Raw genomic sequence first — 17,627 nt, forward strand, 5'->3', positions numbered from 1 at the left:
CATCTACCTCGTTTTAATTATGATGTCTGCTGAGAAAGAGCCAAGTCAGCTTCTCAGAGCAATTTCATCGGCCTCAACATCTAATCTAATTCCTTTAAGGTTAGACACCCCGTTATTTCATTTTAAGATTTTTTTTTACCTTTATTTTTTGCCATTACATTAAATTAAATTCATTCTAATGAAAAAAAAAACATCCTAAATGCACTTCTAAAGGTTTCTTTTAGACATTTCCGCATACACTTTTAAAAACATTCCTGCGCAGCAGCACTTACATAGACCAAATGTCATGTATTTATTCATAAATGTATTCTAAAGTTTTTAACAGAGCATATGTGTCTACACTGTAAAAATTACATAGGAAAAAGTCATGACAACAAATGTTTTACATCATTTTAACTTGGAGGAATCCCACACCAACATAAGGAGAACATGCAAACTCTACACAGAAATTGAGCGAGGACTCAAACCAGTAACCTTCTTGCTGTGAGGTGACAGTGCTAACCACTAAGCCACTGTGTCATTTTATTTTTCATTCTAAAGAAAAGAAAACATCCAAAATGCAATTTTCTGCATGTAAACACTTTTTTACATTTTTTAATTTCTCAAAATGATTATTTTCAACTGCACAGAAGCACCTTTAAACCTCAAACTTGACAGATTTATTCAAAAACATATTGTTACATAGAATAGACCTGTAAAAATGATGACAAAACATGACAACAAGTGTTTTGTAACTTCAACTTACTTCACCTAGTTATTTTGTTCAACTTAATAATTTAAAGTTAAACTTAATATTTTCAGTCAGTCACTTTGATGCTAAGTTCAGATGAATAAAAAAGTTGATTTAACTAAAAAAGTAGGGAATAAGTTTTTTTTTACCTTGTACATACAATTAAAAAAAACAGTTGACTCAACTTAAACTTTGAAGGCAACCAGCTTCAGGACATTTAAGTTTACTTAACTTAAATTCAGTCAAGTGCAGTACTTGGGTTGAAAGTTGAGTCAACTATATAAAAAAAATAAAATAAAATAAAACAAATGCTCAACAGCAGATTGCCTAACAGTTTGGAGTTGAGTCAATTTTTTATAGTGTAGTTTGCCTGATAATATTCAACATCTTTTTCTAAAAAAAAAAAAAATTAAGTTAATATACTTTTTTTCTGAATTGCTAATAAATATTTTTATACTTTCTGAATTATGGAGTTATGCAAATAGTTACACAAATAGACAATCTATTGCTCAGATTTCTAAAATAAATGTAACTTAATATTTCATTCAGTCTGATGTTAAGATGACTGAAAAAGTTAAGTTGATTAAAAAAAAGGAAGCAAGAGTTTTAATACAGGTTTGTCTGATTATGCAACAATTTTATTTTCTTCAAAAAATGTTAATACACATTTTTTTCTGAATTGCTATTTTATATTTTTAATGCTTTCTGAATTATGGAGTTATACAAATAGTTACACAAATAGAATTAATCTACTGTTAAATAAATTTAACTTGATGTTTCAGTCAAAAAGGAAGCAAGATTTTTTTTTACAGTTTACAAAGTTTGCCTGATAATATGCAATAATAATGATAATAATAATAATAATAATAATGATAATAATAATAATAATAATAATAATAATAATACATATTTTTTTCAAATTGTTAACATATTTTATATACTTTCTGAATTACGAATCTTGAACATTACTTAATCCTTTGTTCATGTTTTTGTGCTAGAAATATTAATTAAATAATACTTCAACTGCATATGTAAACATAAAACCTCTAATGATCGCAATTCTTTACATGATCAATCAACTGCCGATTGACTTTTGCAGCTTGTTCAAACTACTTATTTAAACTTAATTAAAACACCATTTTTACATTGTTGGGGGTTTTACACCTAAATTTGTAAAAATTATTAATTTAACTGATTAACATAATCGATTTGTTTTGGGACAGCATGAATGAATTGTATGGAATCCTGCATTTTTTACAGTGTATATTTACCTGAAGTGTCTTCTGTTCATTCTCTCAATGAACTTTATGCTGTACGTCATTGTGAATAAATATTCTTCATGTCAGGCTGCTGAGTAATGTTAAACTTTAATGCCGCATCGGTTTCTCTCTTTCTTTCCCTCAGTTTTTTTCATACACAGCTTGAACTATTTACGAGCGGTCGAAAAAGCGACTCCACCCTCTCTGGCTTTGGCTCCCTCGAGGTTCCCTGTGCTTATAAGGGCCGAAACACAGGCTATGAACGACTCAAGCTGTTGTTTGAGGGGGAAAAAAGTTAGTAACTTCTGTGGAGAGCCATCATAAGCTCACCAGTGGCCATATTATTCTTTAAACATCCCCAGCTGCTGCCTGCTCCGGTCTGGAGGATTGAGTCACAAGGTGCTGCTTTTATTATGGCTTTAGAGGAGGTTTGTGAACGTGGTGGAATGAAGAGAAAAAGTTTTTTTTTTTCCGTTTTTTTGTAGGTCAGACTGGGGCGAAATCTAACAATCTAACACACCTGCCAATGTATGTATGTGTATATATATATATATATATATATATATATATATATATATATATATATATATATATATATGTGTGTGTGTGTGTGTGTGTGTGTGTGTGTGTGTGTGTGTGTGTGTGTGTGTGTGTGTGTGTATATATATATATATATATATATATATATATATATATATATATATATATATATATATATATATATATATATATATATATAATTTTATTTTTATTTTTTTTTATCAGCCACACTGAAAATTTTTTTTTATAAAACTTAAAAAAGCATCCTGGACAGCGTGAGTGAATGCTGAGTAAATGACCAGCAAATTGTAATTTTTGAGTAATCAATAGCTTAAAGGGGCCTATTATGCAAAAATCGTAAAACATAATTGTTCAGCAATGATGTTTGAATATAGCCAGCCTCTAAATGGTTAAAATATTGATTTTACATTTAATAATCGCACGTCATAATAACAGCCTGCAGAAACACTTTGATTGACATTCTCCCTTTGTACATGTCATCGAAGGGGGAATGCCTTGCCCATTAGTGACTATCTCTCCCTCAGCAGTCCTCTGCCATTAGTTTTGAATATGCAACTATGCTGACACGTGTTTTTAGCTCCACCCTCTTTTGAAAAGAGCATCTCATTTGAATTTAAAGCAACAGCCACCAAATGGCACAATTTGGATTAAAGCCTAAAAGGGGCAGTTAAAATAAATAAAAAAAAATTTTAAAAAAGTGTGGTATTTTGAGCTGAAACTTACCGTACACAATCTAGGGACATCAGAGACTTATTTTAGATCTCATAAATAAAATATAGACAGCAATAAATAATATTCAGTAACTTGCATAGATGAATCATTTTTCTTTATAAAACTTCAATGTATTCTAAGCCGCAGTTATTCAATTTGTTCTGTCCTTTTTTTTTTTACTTTTAAAAGTTATTGGAGTCATTGATTTGCATTTCTGAATCACCAACAACCCCAATTTATACATTTAAAATAAAATGTATTGTTAAACTAACACAAAAATGGCATCCTGGACGGCCTGAGCAAGAGTAAATGACCAGAAATTTTAATTTTCGAGTAATCTATTGCTTAAAGAGGGCCTATTATGCAAAAAAATAAAAATAAAAAATAAAAAATTTGCTTTTATCAGGGGTTTAAATAAAATAGTTCGACAACAGTGTGTGAATATAATCAGCTTATAAATGGTGAAAATGTATTAATTCTACTTTTTAGAAATCGCACTTCATAATAGTCTGCAGAAGCTCTTTGATTGACATTCTCCCTTTGTACGCATAATCAAAGATGGAAAGCCCCGCCCATTAGTGACGATCTCTTCCTTGCTAGCATAGACAGCCCTGAGTGAGAAGCAGCCATCTGTCATTACAGTTTTGAATCTGCCACTATGCTGACACAAAGCTGTTTTTAGCTCTGTCTCTCGTTTGAAAAGAGCACAATCTCATTTGAATTTAAAGCGACAGTTACCAAAATAACACAAATTGGATTAAAGCATAAAATGCGCAGTTTCAAAGAGTTAAAAAATTGTATTTTAAGCTAAAATTCACATACACACTCTAGGGACATCAGAGATCAATTTTATATCTTGTTAAAAGTGGTATTATAGGTCGGCGCAATAGCCTAGTGGTTAGTCAGTCGACATATGGTGCAGTAGCACGTCAGGGCGTCCTCTGTTCGAATCCCGGCTCAAGGACATTTCCCTACACTACCCTCCACTCTCTCTCCAACTTCGCTTCCTGTCTAAATACTGTCCTACCTAATGAAGGCAAAAAGGCCAAAAATAAATCTTTAAAGAAAAAAAAAGGGGGTATAATAGGTCCTCTTTAAAAACTATTCGATTATTTCAATATAGGACTAAAAATTCAAACATCATCCTAGTTTTTTCACCAACATAAAACCAAAACTGCCTCCATTTGTCTTCTTAATCTTCCTAATGTAGTTTACACTTTTTCTAACTTTAGATTTTGCAAAAAAATAAAAATAAATGTTTATTCTTCTCAGCCAATGTCACTACGGCTTCAATAAAAAACACTTTCCACTGACAAATCACAAACCGATCAATTCCCTACAGATGAAAACAAGTCTCAGTTTCCCACTGAATCTCCAGTTTCCCTCTGAAAGATTTCCAAGTAGTGAAGCAACATGAGCCATGCACGCTTTCGGCTTCAGATGCAGCACAGCATCACCGAGGGATTAGAGGAGTTTTTGACGGATTAGTCAGTCAGTGCTCTTCAAATATAACCAAAATCACTCACGCACAACTTTATATCACTGCGACTTCACAATCAAGTAGCAGCAGCAAGAGGAAGCCAAGAAAAGCCCGGTGTAACTGTAAAAAGCTGATTGGCTGGATCTTACCTTCTTGAGGTGGCCGCTGCGAGTGCCCACAAACACCACCGAATGGTCTCCGTATGTGTATGCAGCCACTGATGCCATGCCGTCAGTGCGGTCGTCAAACAGAGGAATGCCCTCGATCACCATCAGTCCCCCAAGGGGCTGATTCAAGACCAGGCCGCAGAAATCATCACCAATCTGCTTGGGCTATAGGAGGATAGGGAAAAAAATATATAACATAATTAGCTGATATTAAGTAGATTATTTAGTTGTTTATTATTGTTTATTTGAATTGTATTTGTTTTACCAGAAAGATTTGCTTTGAAAATAAACTTCTAAAAAAAATAAATACATAAACAAACAACTTAAATATATATATATTTTTAAAAGTGAATGACATACTAAATCAAATCAGTGACCATGATTTAAAGCAATGCACCTAATATAAAAATTTAATTTAAAATACATAAATAAAACACATCAACAATAGGGTTAGCAATTATTTAAAAATAAAATAAAATTGAGAAGATTATTTTATTGATTATTCATATTTTCACATTAATATAAATTTTTTTTCATATTGTTTTTTGTTTGTTTTATTGGTTATAGTTTAGGCCAAAAATAAGACACGTGGAAAAAAATAAAATAAAATGAAATAAATAAATAAATAAATAAATAAATAAATAAATAAATAATAATAATTTGATTTATTTATTTATTTAAAAAAAATAAAAATAAAAATGACATCAACAATATGGTTAACATATCTGTCCTAGTGATTTAAAATAAAATCAAATCAAATAAAAAGATAGGGTTAGCAAAAATGACAAGGATTTCAATAAAAAAAAAGAAATACATTTTTATAAAAAATAAAAATACTAAATAAGGTAAAAACCTAATATTTGTTAAATGCAAAAGACATACAAAAACAAGCTAATCAAATTAGTTACCATGATTAAACAAAGTAACTAAATAAATAATTAAATAAATGTAATTATTTAAATTATTTTAGATTTTATTAAAACAATTTTTTATAAAAATCACAGCAACAATATGGTTAACAATTCTGTCCCAGAGATTTAAAAAAAAAAAAAAAGGTTGGCAATAATGACAGGGATTTTAATTGAAAAATAAAATTAATTATATAAAAAATTTATACATAATATATAAAACAATATAAATGTATAAAATAAATGAATATAAAAATGTGTTATTTAAAAAAAATGCATGTTACAATAATTTAAAACAACACAATGCATCTACCTAACTACTACTTGGTACTACTAAGGATTCGATAAAAACAACCATAGTAGGGTAAAAAAATTCTGTCATTTAATCCCAGTAAAAAGAAATAAAGACAAATATAATCTACTAAAAAAAAAAAAAAAAATTAAAACAATAAAGCATTAAACAAAACAAAAAAGTACAAAAAAACAAAAGTATAAATAAAAAAATAAAACAAAAGTATAAATAAAATAAAAAATTAAATATAATAAATTTAAATAAAATTTTTTTAAAAAAATTTTATAAAATCTAATAAAATAAAAATGAAATAAAATTTAATTAAATAAAAAATAATAATAATTAAAATTTAAAATGAAATAAAATTCAATAAAATTAAATAAATTAAGATAAAATAAAAAGGGGCCCTGGTTGATGCTTTAATTTCTGTGAACAAACAAAGTCAAGAAGCCCTGCATTATGCCATTATTTAACACGCTTTTAACTAATCCTTGACATTTGTAAGGCAAAAGGCATGCATGACATAAAAACGAATCTCTTGGCCAGATATAAGGTAACTGATCGCATTTCCTCAGTCAAATAAACAAACACTTCACCCACATAAGCTACCAAATATCCTGAAGACATAATGACAGCTTCTCTCCAGCTGTCGTCAAATCTGGACATCTCAGACAGGAAGAGCAGAGCCACCCAAACAGAGGCTGTGAAAGTGAACCCACGGGGATCGCACGGGGCCCGACAAACACCGAGCAAAGAGACATGACATCATCCTGCACTCTACCTCACTGTCAGGCCTTTATCACTTCACCATTTACCCTCTGAGCGACTCCAAGCAGCTTTATTTCAGACCATTTTAATGGCTGTCCACTGACACAGAGGGAGGGGGGGTCTAAAGAAAAAACTACATGTAATTTCACCTTAAGGAAATGTCTGAAGAGTTATTCAGAAATCAATTGCCTTGACTAACATCTGCTACATATCAGCTGGCCGAATAATGATGATGATGTCATTGAACACTCGAAACTAGTCCTCTGGTTCAGACTGGAGGTGAACTGTTGACTTGTTACTGTGTTTTCTTAGGTTGATGGAACACTGAAAGCTCTTAATATGACAAATGAGTATTTTAATAAATTAGAAAAATGATATAGGGGTGTGTTTATACTTGTTGTTCAGTCCTTTTTGGTTTATGTATGGGTGTTTGTGTGTACAACAAAACCATTCACAAGAGATAAAAAAAAAAATAAAAAAAATCGAATTAACTTGTTACACATCATTTGAATGTGGGTTGCGCCTAGAAGGCATAAAACATATGCCGGAATAGCTGGCGGTTCATTCTGCTGTGGCAATCCCTGATAAATAACGGAAATGGAAAAGAAAAATGAATAACTTGAATGCTGAAAAATGTGAGGTGTTCAAAAAAATCTAAATACTGAGAAAATTTCCTAAGAATGCGAAGAAATTAAGTTCTTAGCAATGCATTTTATTATTCAAAACCAAGTTTTGATATATTTACAATAGAAATAGTACAAAATATATTTATGACAACTGGGCTGCGTCCCAAATCACATACTTTCATATTATATAGTACGCTAAAATCAGTATGTGAGCTGCGAGTATGCGAGCCGAATTCAAAAACAGTATGCAAGTACCCATATGACCTACTACTTCTGGCGAGATTCTAAAGTGTGCATCTGATGCAAAAAAGAAGTTAAAATAAGTTTAATCATAACAGAGTGAAAGTTTATCATTTGCATGTGTTTTTTAAGGCCTGTGACTGCATTTCAAGAGAGTTTAAAACAATTTTGTGCAAGAAATAATGATATTTGGAGGTGTTACAAAGATTAATTGTATTGAATTATTTATACAATTTATGCAGCAAATAATATCTTACTTATAACGTGTCTTGTTTCAAGTTCACAAATCTACATTTCAGAGCAAAAATGTTATTATTTTATACTTATAATATTTAATTTAGCTTGTTTTAATAATTTTTATTTGTATTTTTTCTGAAGGTAAAAACAAATCAATATTTGTACATGATTTAAGATTTTTTATATATATTTGGGCTAAAAACGAGACAAAGCAAAGAAAAGCACACTCAGATCTACTTAGCCTTACTGTCTAATGACCAGAGTTCCATTGACACCTTCTGCCAATGCATTGATGAAATTAACAATTAGATGTGCAAAAACTTTCTTCAGTTAAACAAAGTCATTGTGTTTGGAAATAGAGATGAGGTTCTCAAGGTGAATGTGTATCTTGGGTCAAAAAACAAAAAATAAGGTCAAGTCTTGGTGTGACTCTGGAGTCAGATCTGAGTTTCAACAGTCATGTCAAAGCAGTAACTAAATCAGCATACTATAATCTCAAACACATTGCAGGTATTGGATGCTTTGTTTACAGTGAAGACTTAAAGAAACTTGTTCATGCTTTTATCAGCAGCAGAGTGAATTACTGTAACGGCCTCCTCACTGGCCCTTCCAAAAAGACAGTCAGACAGCTCTTCCAGAACGCTGCGGCCAGGATTCTGACCAGAACTAGAAAATCAGAGCACATCATACCTGTCCTCAGGTCTCTACACTGCCTCCCAGTTACATTTAGAATAGATTTTAAAGTATTAATACTTGTCTATAAATCACTAAATGGCCTAGGGCCTCAATACATTACAGAAATGTTCACTGAATACAAACCGGATCACTCAGATCTGTAGGATCAAATAAACTAAAAAGTCCAAGAGTTTAGTCAATGCAGGGTAAATCCGCTTTCAGCTACTATGTCCCCTGCTTCTGGAATCAGCTTCCAGAAATGATCAGATGTGCTCCAACATTATGCATGTTCAAATCAAGACTGAAAACACATCTGTTTAGCTGTGCCTTTACTGAATGAGCACTGTGCTTTATCCGACAGAACACAGTATTATGTCTTTCTTTTCTTTTTCATTCTCTAACAACTGTTTTAACACGTCTTTTTCTGATTTGAATCATTTTTATTTTTTTATTCTCTTATACTTGACTCTTTTATTCCTGTTTATGTGAAGCGCTTTGAATTAACACGGTGTATGAAATGTGCTATATAAATAAACTTGCTTGCCTTGCCTTTTATAGAGCTATTCATGTCATAATATTTATAGAAGAAAAAAAATATCACAATTCTATATATTTCCAATATAGTGCAGCCATAATTGGGCCAAATGATGATTTTTTTTTGAGTACTAGTACTCCGGTTGGAGGGTAACTAATGCGACAATGCCAGTTTCTCAGAGAAAAAAAGCTCTTCAAACACTTCTTCAAACAAATCTCTGATGAAACACAGATAATGGCAAAAAAAAAGTAAAAAACATTTAAGATCCAATAAAAACAACACCACAACAGGGTTTGTGCAGTTCTGTGTATCAGTCAATTGCCTTAAATAACATCTGCAGCACATGATTTGGCCAAATGATGATGTCATCAAACACCCGAAGAAGTCCTGCGGATCATCCTGGAGGTGAACCATTGACTCATCACAGGGTTCTCAGAGCTCAACGGAAAACAAAAATGTGCTTTAATCCGGGCTCCATAGGCACATTAAAAAGTGTGTATAGTGCAGCGTGAGGTCAGCCTAGCCTAACAGGATGAATGACATCAGCTCAAACAGCATGACACTTTTGCAGGACTAATGACAAGCAGAAAGGTGCTACAGCAACAGCTGAATATTTTGGCACCTCCTGCCCGAATTCTTCAATGTGATGGGCGTCTTGAGAGCGTGCCGTTAAATTACGATGGTGGAGGGGGGGATGGGGCGGACTGGCTAGTGGAACGGCTTGTTTTTGTGCATTCATATAAAGGGTAAATGTATTAAACGAAGCATGAGCTTGCGGCAGACACGCACGCTCTCATTATGAGGCGGAGGTCCGTTGCTGTGCATGAGAAAGAGCTAATAATACCCTGGAATCAGAAGCAGATTTGCATCAGTCATGGGGAACCCTGTTGTTGCACATAAAAACAACCACAGCCACTCCCCCCCTCCCTCCAAAGGAACCAGGTCATCGGCACTCGCCATCTTCGCCCCATCTGCTCTAGCTGGGCCTCGAGGTGTTGTGCTATTGTTCCCGGCGCAATTACAGCTGCGGACGCAAATTGTTCTCTGGTCTGGTTGTCCTCAAGGCAAGCAAAAAGAAACAACAAAGTCTGCTAGTTTGCTAATGCCGCCTGTATTTCTTATGAAGGGGGGGAAAACATTGCTACTGTAGCAAAACGAGATCTTCGGTTTACAAGCCCTGAGTCACTAAATAACTACCAGACAAGCAACATATCGAACAACATGCAGTAAAACGATTCAATATGTGTACACTGGGGTTGGTTCAAAAGCAAACTTCTTGCCTCTGTGCATCGATGCAAACTGAGACTTTAGAGTATGCATCACAGATGTGCATTTTACGCTCATCTTTAAATTAGGAAATCACAGAACCAACAACTTCAAATTGCCATCATAAATATGCAAACTTCAGATAAGATTGTTCGTCAGATTTTGAATCAATTCTTTGAGGAAGAAATGTTAGATAATCAGAATTTCGAAAGTAAAGATCAATAATTAATTTGCCTTGCTCAAATACACAGAAATAAACTTGAATAATGGTACAAAACAGCATCATGTGGCAGCATAAACATTCTTAAATGCGCCCTTTTTCCTTAGCTGTGCATGCTCAGCATTTGTTGTAGGAATGTGCATGCAATCAGCACTGGCTTTTGCAACCTGCTGAATATTATTATATAAATACTAATCGACTACTAAGTTGTATAATCTATCAAAGCTTCATTTTAAAAATCATGCACAGATGCATTTTGCCACGCTTGCTGTTTATTTTGCTTTCACATAAAAGCACAGATGGTATAAAATATTGGTATTGTGCCTTGCTAACCCAACTTTTTATTAATAATCCATCTACAAAACTTTTATCTTTAACCACCAAATTAACAACACCTAACTACACTACACCCAGCTCTTCAAGTTTTTGTGTTGGTTCTAGGCGAAATGTCACAAGGGAGACGCTGACAATGCAGTGCGGATACAAATGCAGGATTTATTATAAAGAGAATTGTCAGACAGACAATGATCACAATCAGGAGCTAACGGGTGAATGGTCAATACAGGCAGGTAGCAGGTAACATAAACAAACAAACAAACAAACAAACAAGGCTAAGGTCAAAAATATGTCAGGACAAGGCAAGTAAACGCCTCGTAATGTTAACTTGACAGATAAACAAGACTCAGCAACAATGTGTGTGTGTTATCTTTATAGTCTTTAATCAGTCCATGAGCAGCTTCAGACAGGATTAGGAACCCTGTGTGTGTGTGCAGTGCATGACTGGATCTTATAGTCCATGTAATGGCATTCGTAGTTCTGCAGCTACTCGATCACTGGTGATCATAACTTCAAATAGCTAGAAATTCTTATATTAAAAAGGCAATTTCAAGACAAGTAAAAAAAATAACATTTACTTGTCTAGAAAACGCTTTTTTATTTTAGATTTTTTTTTTTTGCAATGTAGTTGACGTAAACACTATTGCAAAGTATTGAGTTTGGTACCAATCGGTATAGTTATTTAAAAAAACACTTTTACATTTAAGCGATTTTTTTTAAAACACAGCTGATTGGCCATTGTGTTCACATGGTTAATCGAATTGACTGTGATTGGCCCTAAAGGTCATCAGTTTACCACTCTTAGGCATAACTAACATAGGAGCAATCTGCTGATGGATTGAATGATCTATTTGGCTAATATCTGTGTTTTGACTCGGTGAACAGTTGTAAAGAGTGGTGAACTGATGACCTTTACGGCTAATCACAGACACAATCACAATGGCCAATACTCAACTGCGCTCAAATATTAATGGCAAATGGACGTTTTTAAAATTTCAGTACTGACTGGTAGCAAACTCGATACTTTTGACAGCACTATAGCAAAGGAATTGCAACTGCAGAAATAGCTAGCTGCATGGGAGATTAGATAAATATTTTAAAATCACATATGTGATCTGTCACTGCACTCTGAATTACAGGAGACAAATATTAAAGATTCACAAATAAATGGTTTTCCAGAGGCAGACTGCGTGTGGTACACTTGACCGGTTTAAAATGTCAGAGGCGTATTGATTTTGATGTCTAGCCATCACCTTCTTCATCTCTCTCATAATAAGCTATTGCTTCCCACCCTGTCTGGTTTAAATAGATTTTTCATCAAAGATACATTACATCAGATTAAGATGTGTAATCATGTTAGACAGTTTGCCCTACACAGACATTCCTGAAAAGTCTGCAACGCGTCACAATTAGGTCAATGGGAATCATGTATAGCATCAACAAATTAGTTTTGCAGGAACAACAATAGAAAACAAAACAGGCACCAGATTAAAGGTCTGTTCTTTTCTCAAGACAGAAACCATCTTTTACAGGACAGACACCCACAGTGAACCTAAACACCCTTTTATAGCATGATTAAAACATGCTCCTGGATCAACATGAGAATAGCATTGCAATTAACAACGCAGATTTTAGGATTAGGGCATTAAAAACATTATCAAATATTTATTTATCTCTGATTTTAGGGCTTAGATATAGTTAGGCTCATGATTAGAGATTTTAATAAAACAAAAAAAAAACAAAAAATTCTAGACAACATCCAGTCAATGACCAAGATCTATGACCAATATTGGGTATCCCTCGCTATACCGCTGACAGAAAAGATTGATTACAAGAATAATAATGTTGGGTTATGCTTTATTTTTAAAGGTCCCTTTTGCACATTTTGTTGACTAAAAGTTGCATTGCAACGACACGCCAATTACTTCTCATGTAAGTATGTATAGACTGTCTGCTTAATATCTGCTCTTTCAACAGACATTTAACTGAGTATAAGAACAACAAGTACATGTCAACTAACACTAATCCCAACCCTAATCTCAACCTGACAGCCTATTTATAATCTATTAAAAATTAGTTGGCATGTAGATCCAATCAATGTTACTTAATTTTAACAAAAATGCGTTAATGGGACCATTAAAATAAAGTGATACTGAATATTATTGGTAAACCTGAAGCCTTCTTTGCTAAAATCGCAATTTCGAATGTTTTTTTTTTATACTAATAAAATATTAAACAAATACTGCACCAATATTGCAGTCTGAATTCCAGAAAACAGATATTAAGGATTCACAAATAAATGATTTCCAGAGGCAGACTATATGGTAGAAAACTTGTGTAAAATCACAGTTAAGGTGTTCTCAATTTGGACATTACCAAAAGACAACAAAAAAACAAAGAGCCGATCTTGGATAAGCAGTAGGGTTCCAATTAGGGGTGTCAAAATTAATTGTTTCTTCGGTGCAACACGATGCAGACAATTCAGTATCGGTTCAGTAATATATTCTAACCAGATGTGACATCATTTATCACATATGTGCTATATTGTGGTAGAATACTATGGCGAAGAGGGTGAACGCGAGTAATTAAAACACACTAACTACTTAAACACACAGAAACTCTGACCAATTCACTTCATGTGTGTTTGCTGGACAGTCTTTCACTGACACAGAAGCATTAGAATCAGGAAGGTCAGAGTGTTAGAGCCAATCCTAGCCCATTCTGTTGAGCGCGTGACCAGTCATAGGGGTGTAAAAACTTGCTCGACTATGCTCAGAAAAGCGAGCAGGATATTTACATTTGTTTATTTGCTACAAATGCTTATGTTGATCTGTGTATGTACTTGTTTTAAAAGGTACAGTTCATATATCTAATTGTTTGTATGAAAGAATAAAATTGTATTACAAATAATATATAAATAAATGTGTACATTTTATTACAAGAATTCCTGTGCTGTGAAGTAAAATATTGAAAGCATAGTCAATGCACAGTGATGGACAGAGAGATCAAATTAAATTAAATCGATGACATGATAATCGTAACTGAACCAAACTTTAAGAACAGTGTAGGTTCACACCTCTAGTTTCAATAGTATGTGCATTAGGCAAAGGAAAACATTGACGGGTAATAAAAAACAACACACAAACAGCATTGATCATTGAACATGTCATTTCTTACTGTGATTTTGCCAAGTAAAGCCAGTTGGTTTGAGAGACAACATAGCCCAAATCCTTGATTAACTACTACCTAAACTCTAATTCCAAAAACCAAAAAGATTGATAAGAATATTAGCATTGCTGATATGCCTAACGCAAACCTTTCCCCAACAAAAGGAACTGTTGGCCAGTGGACACATCCATGCATTGGCAAAATCAAAATCAAGAATGCTTAGCTGGAAAAAAAAATACTTAAAACAAGACATAAAAGACTCACCGTATTAATGCAAGGCAGCTCCTTGTTGAGCAACCACGGCAGAGACAGCTTTCCCTCTCCGCGGTAGCATGACTTGATCCTCTCTCGCATGGCCAGGTTAATCTGGTGCAGTGTGAAGAGGCACAGCACTGTTTCTCTCGGTGGGTTAGCCCTGTTCTTCTGACCCTGGGAGAAGATCACGAACAGGACATCCTCATCCTCAGACAGGCCCAAAGCCTGTGCCAGAATCTTTCCAGGACGATGCTTGTAGGCAGCTTGAACAAGTCTGTATTCCACGCCATCCTTGGTGCACCCAAGCGGGAACTCTACGTAGGAGTAAAACTCAGTGTCATTGGAGCACATGCGGACTATTTTTGAGGTGAAGAACTTCTCCCCCGTCACATCCACCTGAGTGAGCTGAGTATCCAGTTGCAAAGTGAGGAAATAGATGTAAGTCCGGCTGGAGAACCCGTAGACGTAGTAGATATCAAATGCGGGATACTGAGAGAGGGTGTCTGAAGGTATCTTGATTTGAGAAGACACAAACTCATCTTGGTAGACCAAACTGAACATGTTAACACTTTCCTCATCCGCCACCAGTTTACGGCTAGAGAGGGTTGGAAAATACTCTGATTTGCCATCGATTGCAGCACCAATGAAGAGTCGACTGCCACCTTTCTTTTTCTTCTTCAAGTCTCCTTCATCATCACCCACCACGACTCCAGCCATCCCATCAGACTCTTTGGCTCCCGAGAGGTAGTGCTCTTTACGGTGATGTGGTTCACCAAGCTTGAACAGATCTTCCAACCGCAGGAACTGGCACACGCCCTGCCAGATGCTTCCACAGGCCACCAGACGGTTGCCCGCATAATCAACCAGCAGCAATTTGTTGACGTTGTCTGTAGACTCCAGTTTCTGCGTGCAAGCTCGTACACTGGGGGGTGGATAGCACTTGGCGTTGTCTTCCACGGGACCGGTCTGGTGAGAACGCGTTTCGGTGAGATTGGCAGAAAGCTTGTAGATTCGGTTTATAGCACCCACGAACACCTCACCAGTTTTGCGGTGCACTGTGAGGTGAGTGAGACTCGTGTCTTTAACCTTGAAGCTCCCGGTGACTTCAGGGCGCTCCGACAGAATCATTGGAAATGCCATGTTGGTCCCAGTCAAAACAGAGAAGGAAAATACCAGCAGCCACAAGGACCTCATGATTCCAGACCTTCTTTTTGTGGAGGGGGATCGAGACGAAGCTCTTCCCTCAAGCGTATTCCAGGCTTTTTCTACTTTTGCTGTCTCAGTGGTTCATGTCTGCAACGAAAGAGAGAAAAAAAGTTTAGAGTGTTTGAAGATGGATTATGCAAGCTGAGCAAAGTCTTATCTCTAAAAGTTTAATTGCATTAAAAAGGTCATACTTTACAATTCCATTTTTGTCCTCTGAGGCGATGTTTTTACAAAGTATTTTTGACCAACTCTCTGACCCTTAAAATCAAGCAAGATGTTTCTTGCTGGTTTGCACTTATATAGCTTATGCAGCCTGATCCTATCAAACTCTTTCCAAAGCTGTAATAACGATAAGCATCATGCACCTAATAGCAATAGTACTTGTTTTTAAAGCTTGAAGTCCTTGAAAGGATATGCAAAAGTGGCTTGTAGTAAGGTTGGGTGATAATTAAATAACGATAATAAGCTCTCTCTCTCTCTCTCTCTCTCTCTCTCTCTCTCTCTCTCTCTCTATATATATATATATATATATATATATATATATATATATATATATATATATATATATATATATATATAATTTTTTTCTCGATAAAACAATGACAGTTTGATAAGTGTTTAATGATGTTTATACATTGTGCGTAACTCTGCGCAGGCATTTTGCAGCCTTCACTTCCGGACACCGCACATAGTACAAGTTTACAGCCATACAATCAGTGTGTATATTCCATACAAAGTTCGAAGCTGACTCGCGGTGCACTCGCGCCTTTCAACTAGGTGAGCCTGGAAAGCATGAGGACGTGGTGCCACTGCCAATATGTGATCAAGCCACGCGCCTACATTGGAAATAACAAACTTGTGCATACTAAAGACAGAATACATGAAAGGCCCTTAGTTAAAAATCAGCCTTTAATGCAGTGTGTACATGAAGTGTACAAGCTTGGAACTTTAAACTAGCGCAGTTGGCATAACTTTATTTTTAAAATTATTTTTTCTGCGTTTTCACCTTTAATGGACAGGACAGTATAGAGTATTGACAGGAAAGCATAGGGAGCAGAGAGGGGAAGGATCAGCATAGGATTGCGAGGCAATAATCGAACTCGGGTCACCGGGAGCACATGCGTCAATGTACTACACCACTGGCACCGACAGTTGGCATAACTTTTAGTTACAGCACTTTTGTTGTGTTCAGAAGCCTTTACGGTTAATTAAATGTGACAAATGAAAGTGTGTTTAATAGTAAAAATGGTTAATCATTGCACCCCTATGTCTGATTGGATCTTATATCAAAAAAGAGTAAAAAGGTCCATCATTGTTATTGACATAAATTTTATCAGGATTCGATATAATATCGTTTATCAACCCAGTCCTAGGTCACAGTTACAGACATTGTTGACAAGAAGTGTCACTAAACTTCAGTAGTCTGGAGCTACATAGTTTTTTGCAATCCGACACGAAATAGAGCAACGTGCACTGCAAACTGCGCAGACGACTCATGTCATTAAAAACAGGCAACACAGCAAACCTGTTTCATACTTTAAAACAATGAGTCTCATGCCATCATTTTCGAAAACCCTACATTATGAGGAAAAAAAATGGAAAGACACTATAACAGACCACACAATCTCAAAAACACTTGATGCTAGCTGTAAACTGCCGGCTGCTTTATTTAAGGGCATTTGTTGAACATTAATATACAATAACTTGTAGAGTAATGTCTTTGGTTGTTGAAAACTTGAAGAGAAAATGCTAAATTAAGATTGTTCTTTTGTTTATTTTTTTATTTATTGTCAGGCAGCTAAAACATTTCACATAATGTGTTCAATCAGCTGCACAAAGTAATTGGCATGCTAAAAATCCTTTAAAATGATAGATATAAGGATAGGGCATTCATCGTGATTATAATCGATGTCCCCTGATATAAAAAAAATTATTGTGATAATTTTTTTTTGCGAAATCCCCCAGCCCTAGCTTATTAGCTTAGTAC

The 17,627-nt window shown here is 34.7% G+C and overlaps 1 protein-coding gene across 2 annotated transcripts in view; it reads right to left on the reverse strand.

The window, feature by feature from the left end:
- The window catches only part of plxna3 (plexin A3), a 355,788-nt gene that overhangs the window by 312,622 nt on the left and 25,539 nt on the right, over nt 1–17,627 (reverse strand). For both annotated transcript variants that reach the window (XM_087263713.1, NM_001098489.1), the window contains 2 exon segments: nt 14,444–15,727; nt 4,891–5,073 (listed from right to left, as the gene is read on the reverse strand). Coding sequence is in view for 1 of the 2 variants with exons in the window: in NM_001098489.1 (NP_001091959.1) it covers nt 4,891–5,073; nt 14,444–15,628 (1,368 nt within the window). In the remaining variant the exon portion in view is untranslated.

Source organism: Danio rerio, chromosome 8 (assembly GCF_052040795.2).
Source record: "Danio rerio strain M-AB ecotype USA chromosome 8, GRCz13ab, whole genome shotgun sequence".
Taxonomy (NCBI): domain Eukaryota; kingdom Metazoa; phylum Chordata; class Actinopteri; order Cypriniformes; family Danionidae; genus Danio; species Danio rerio.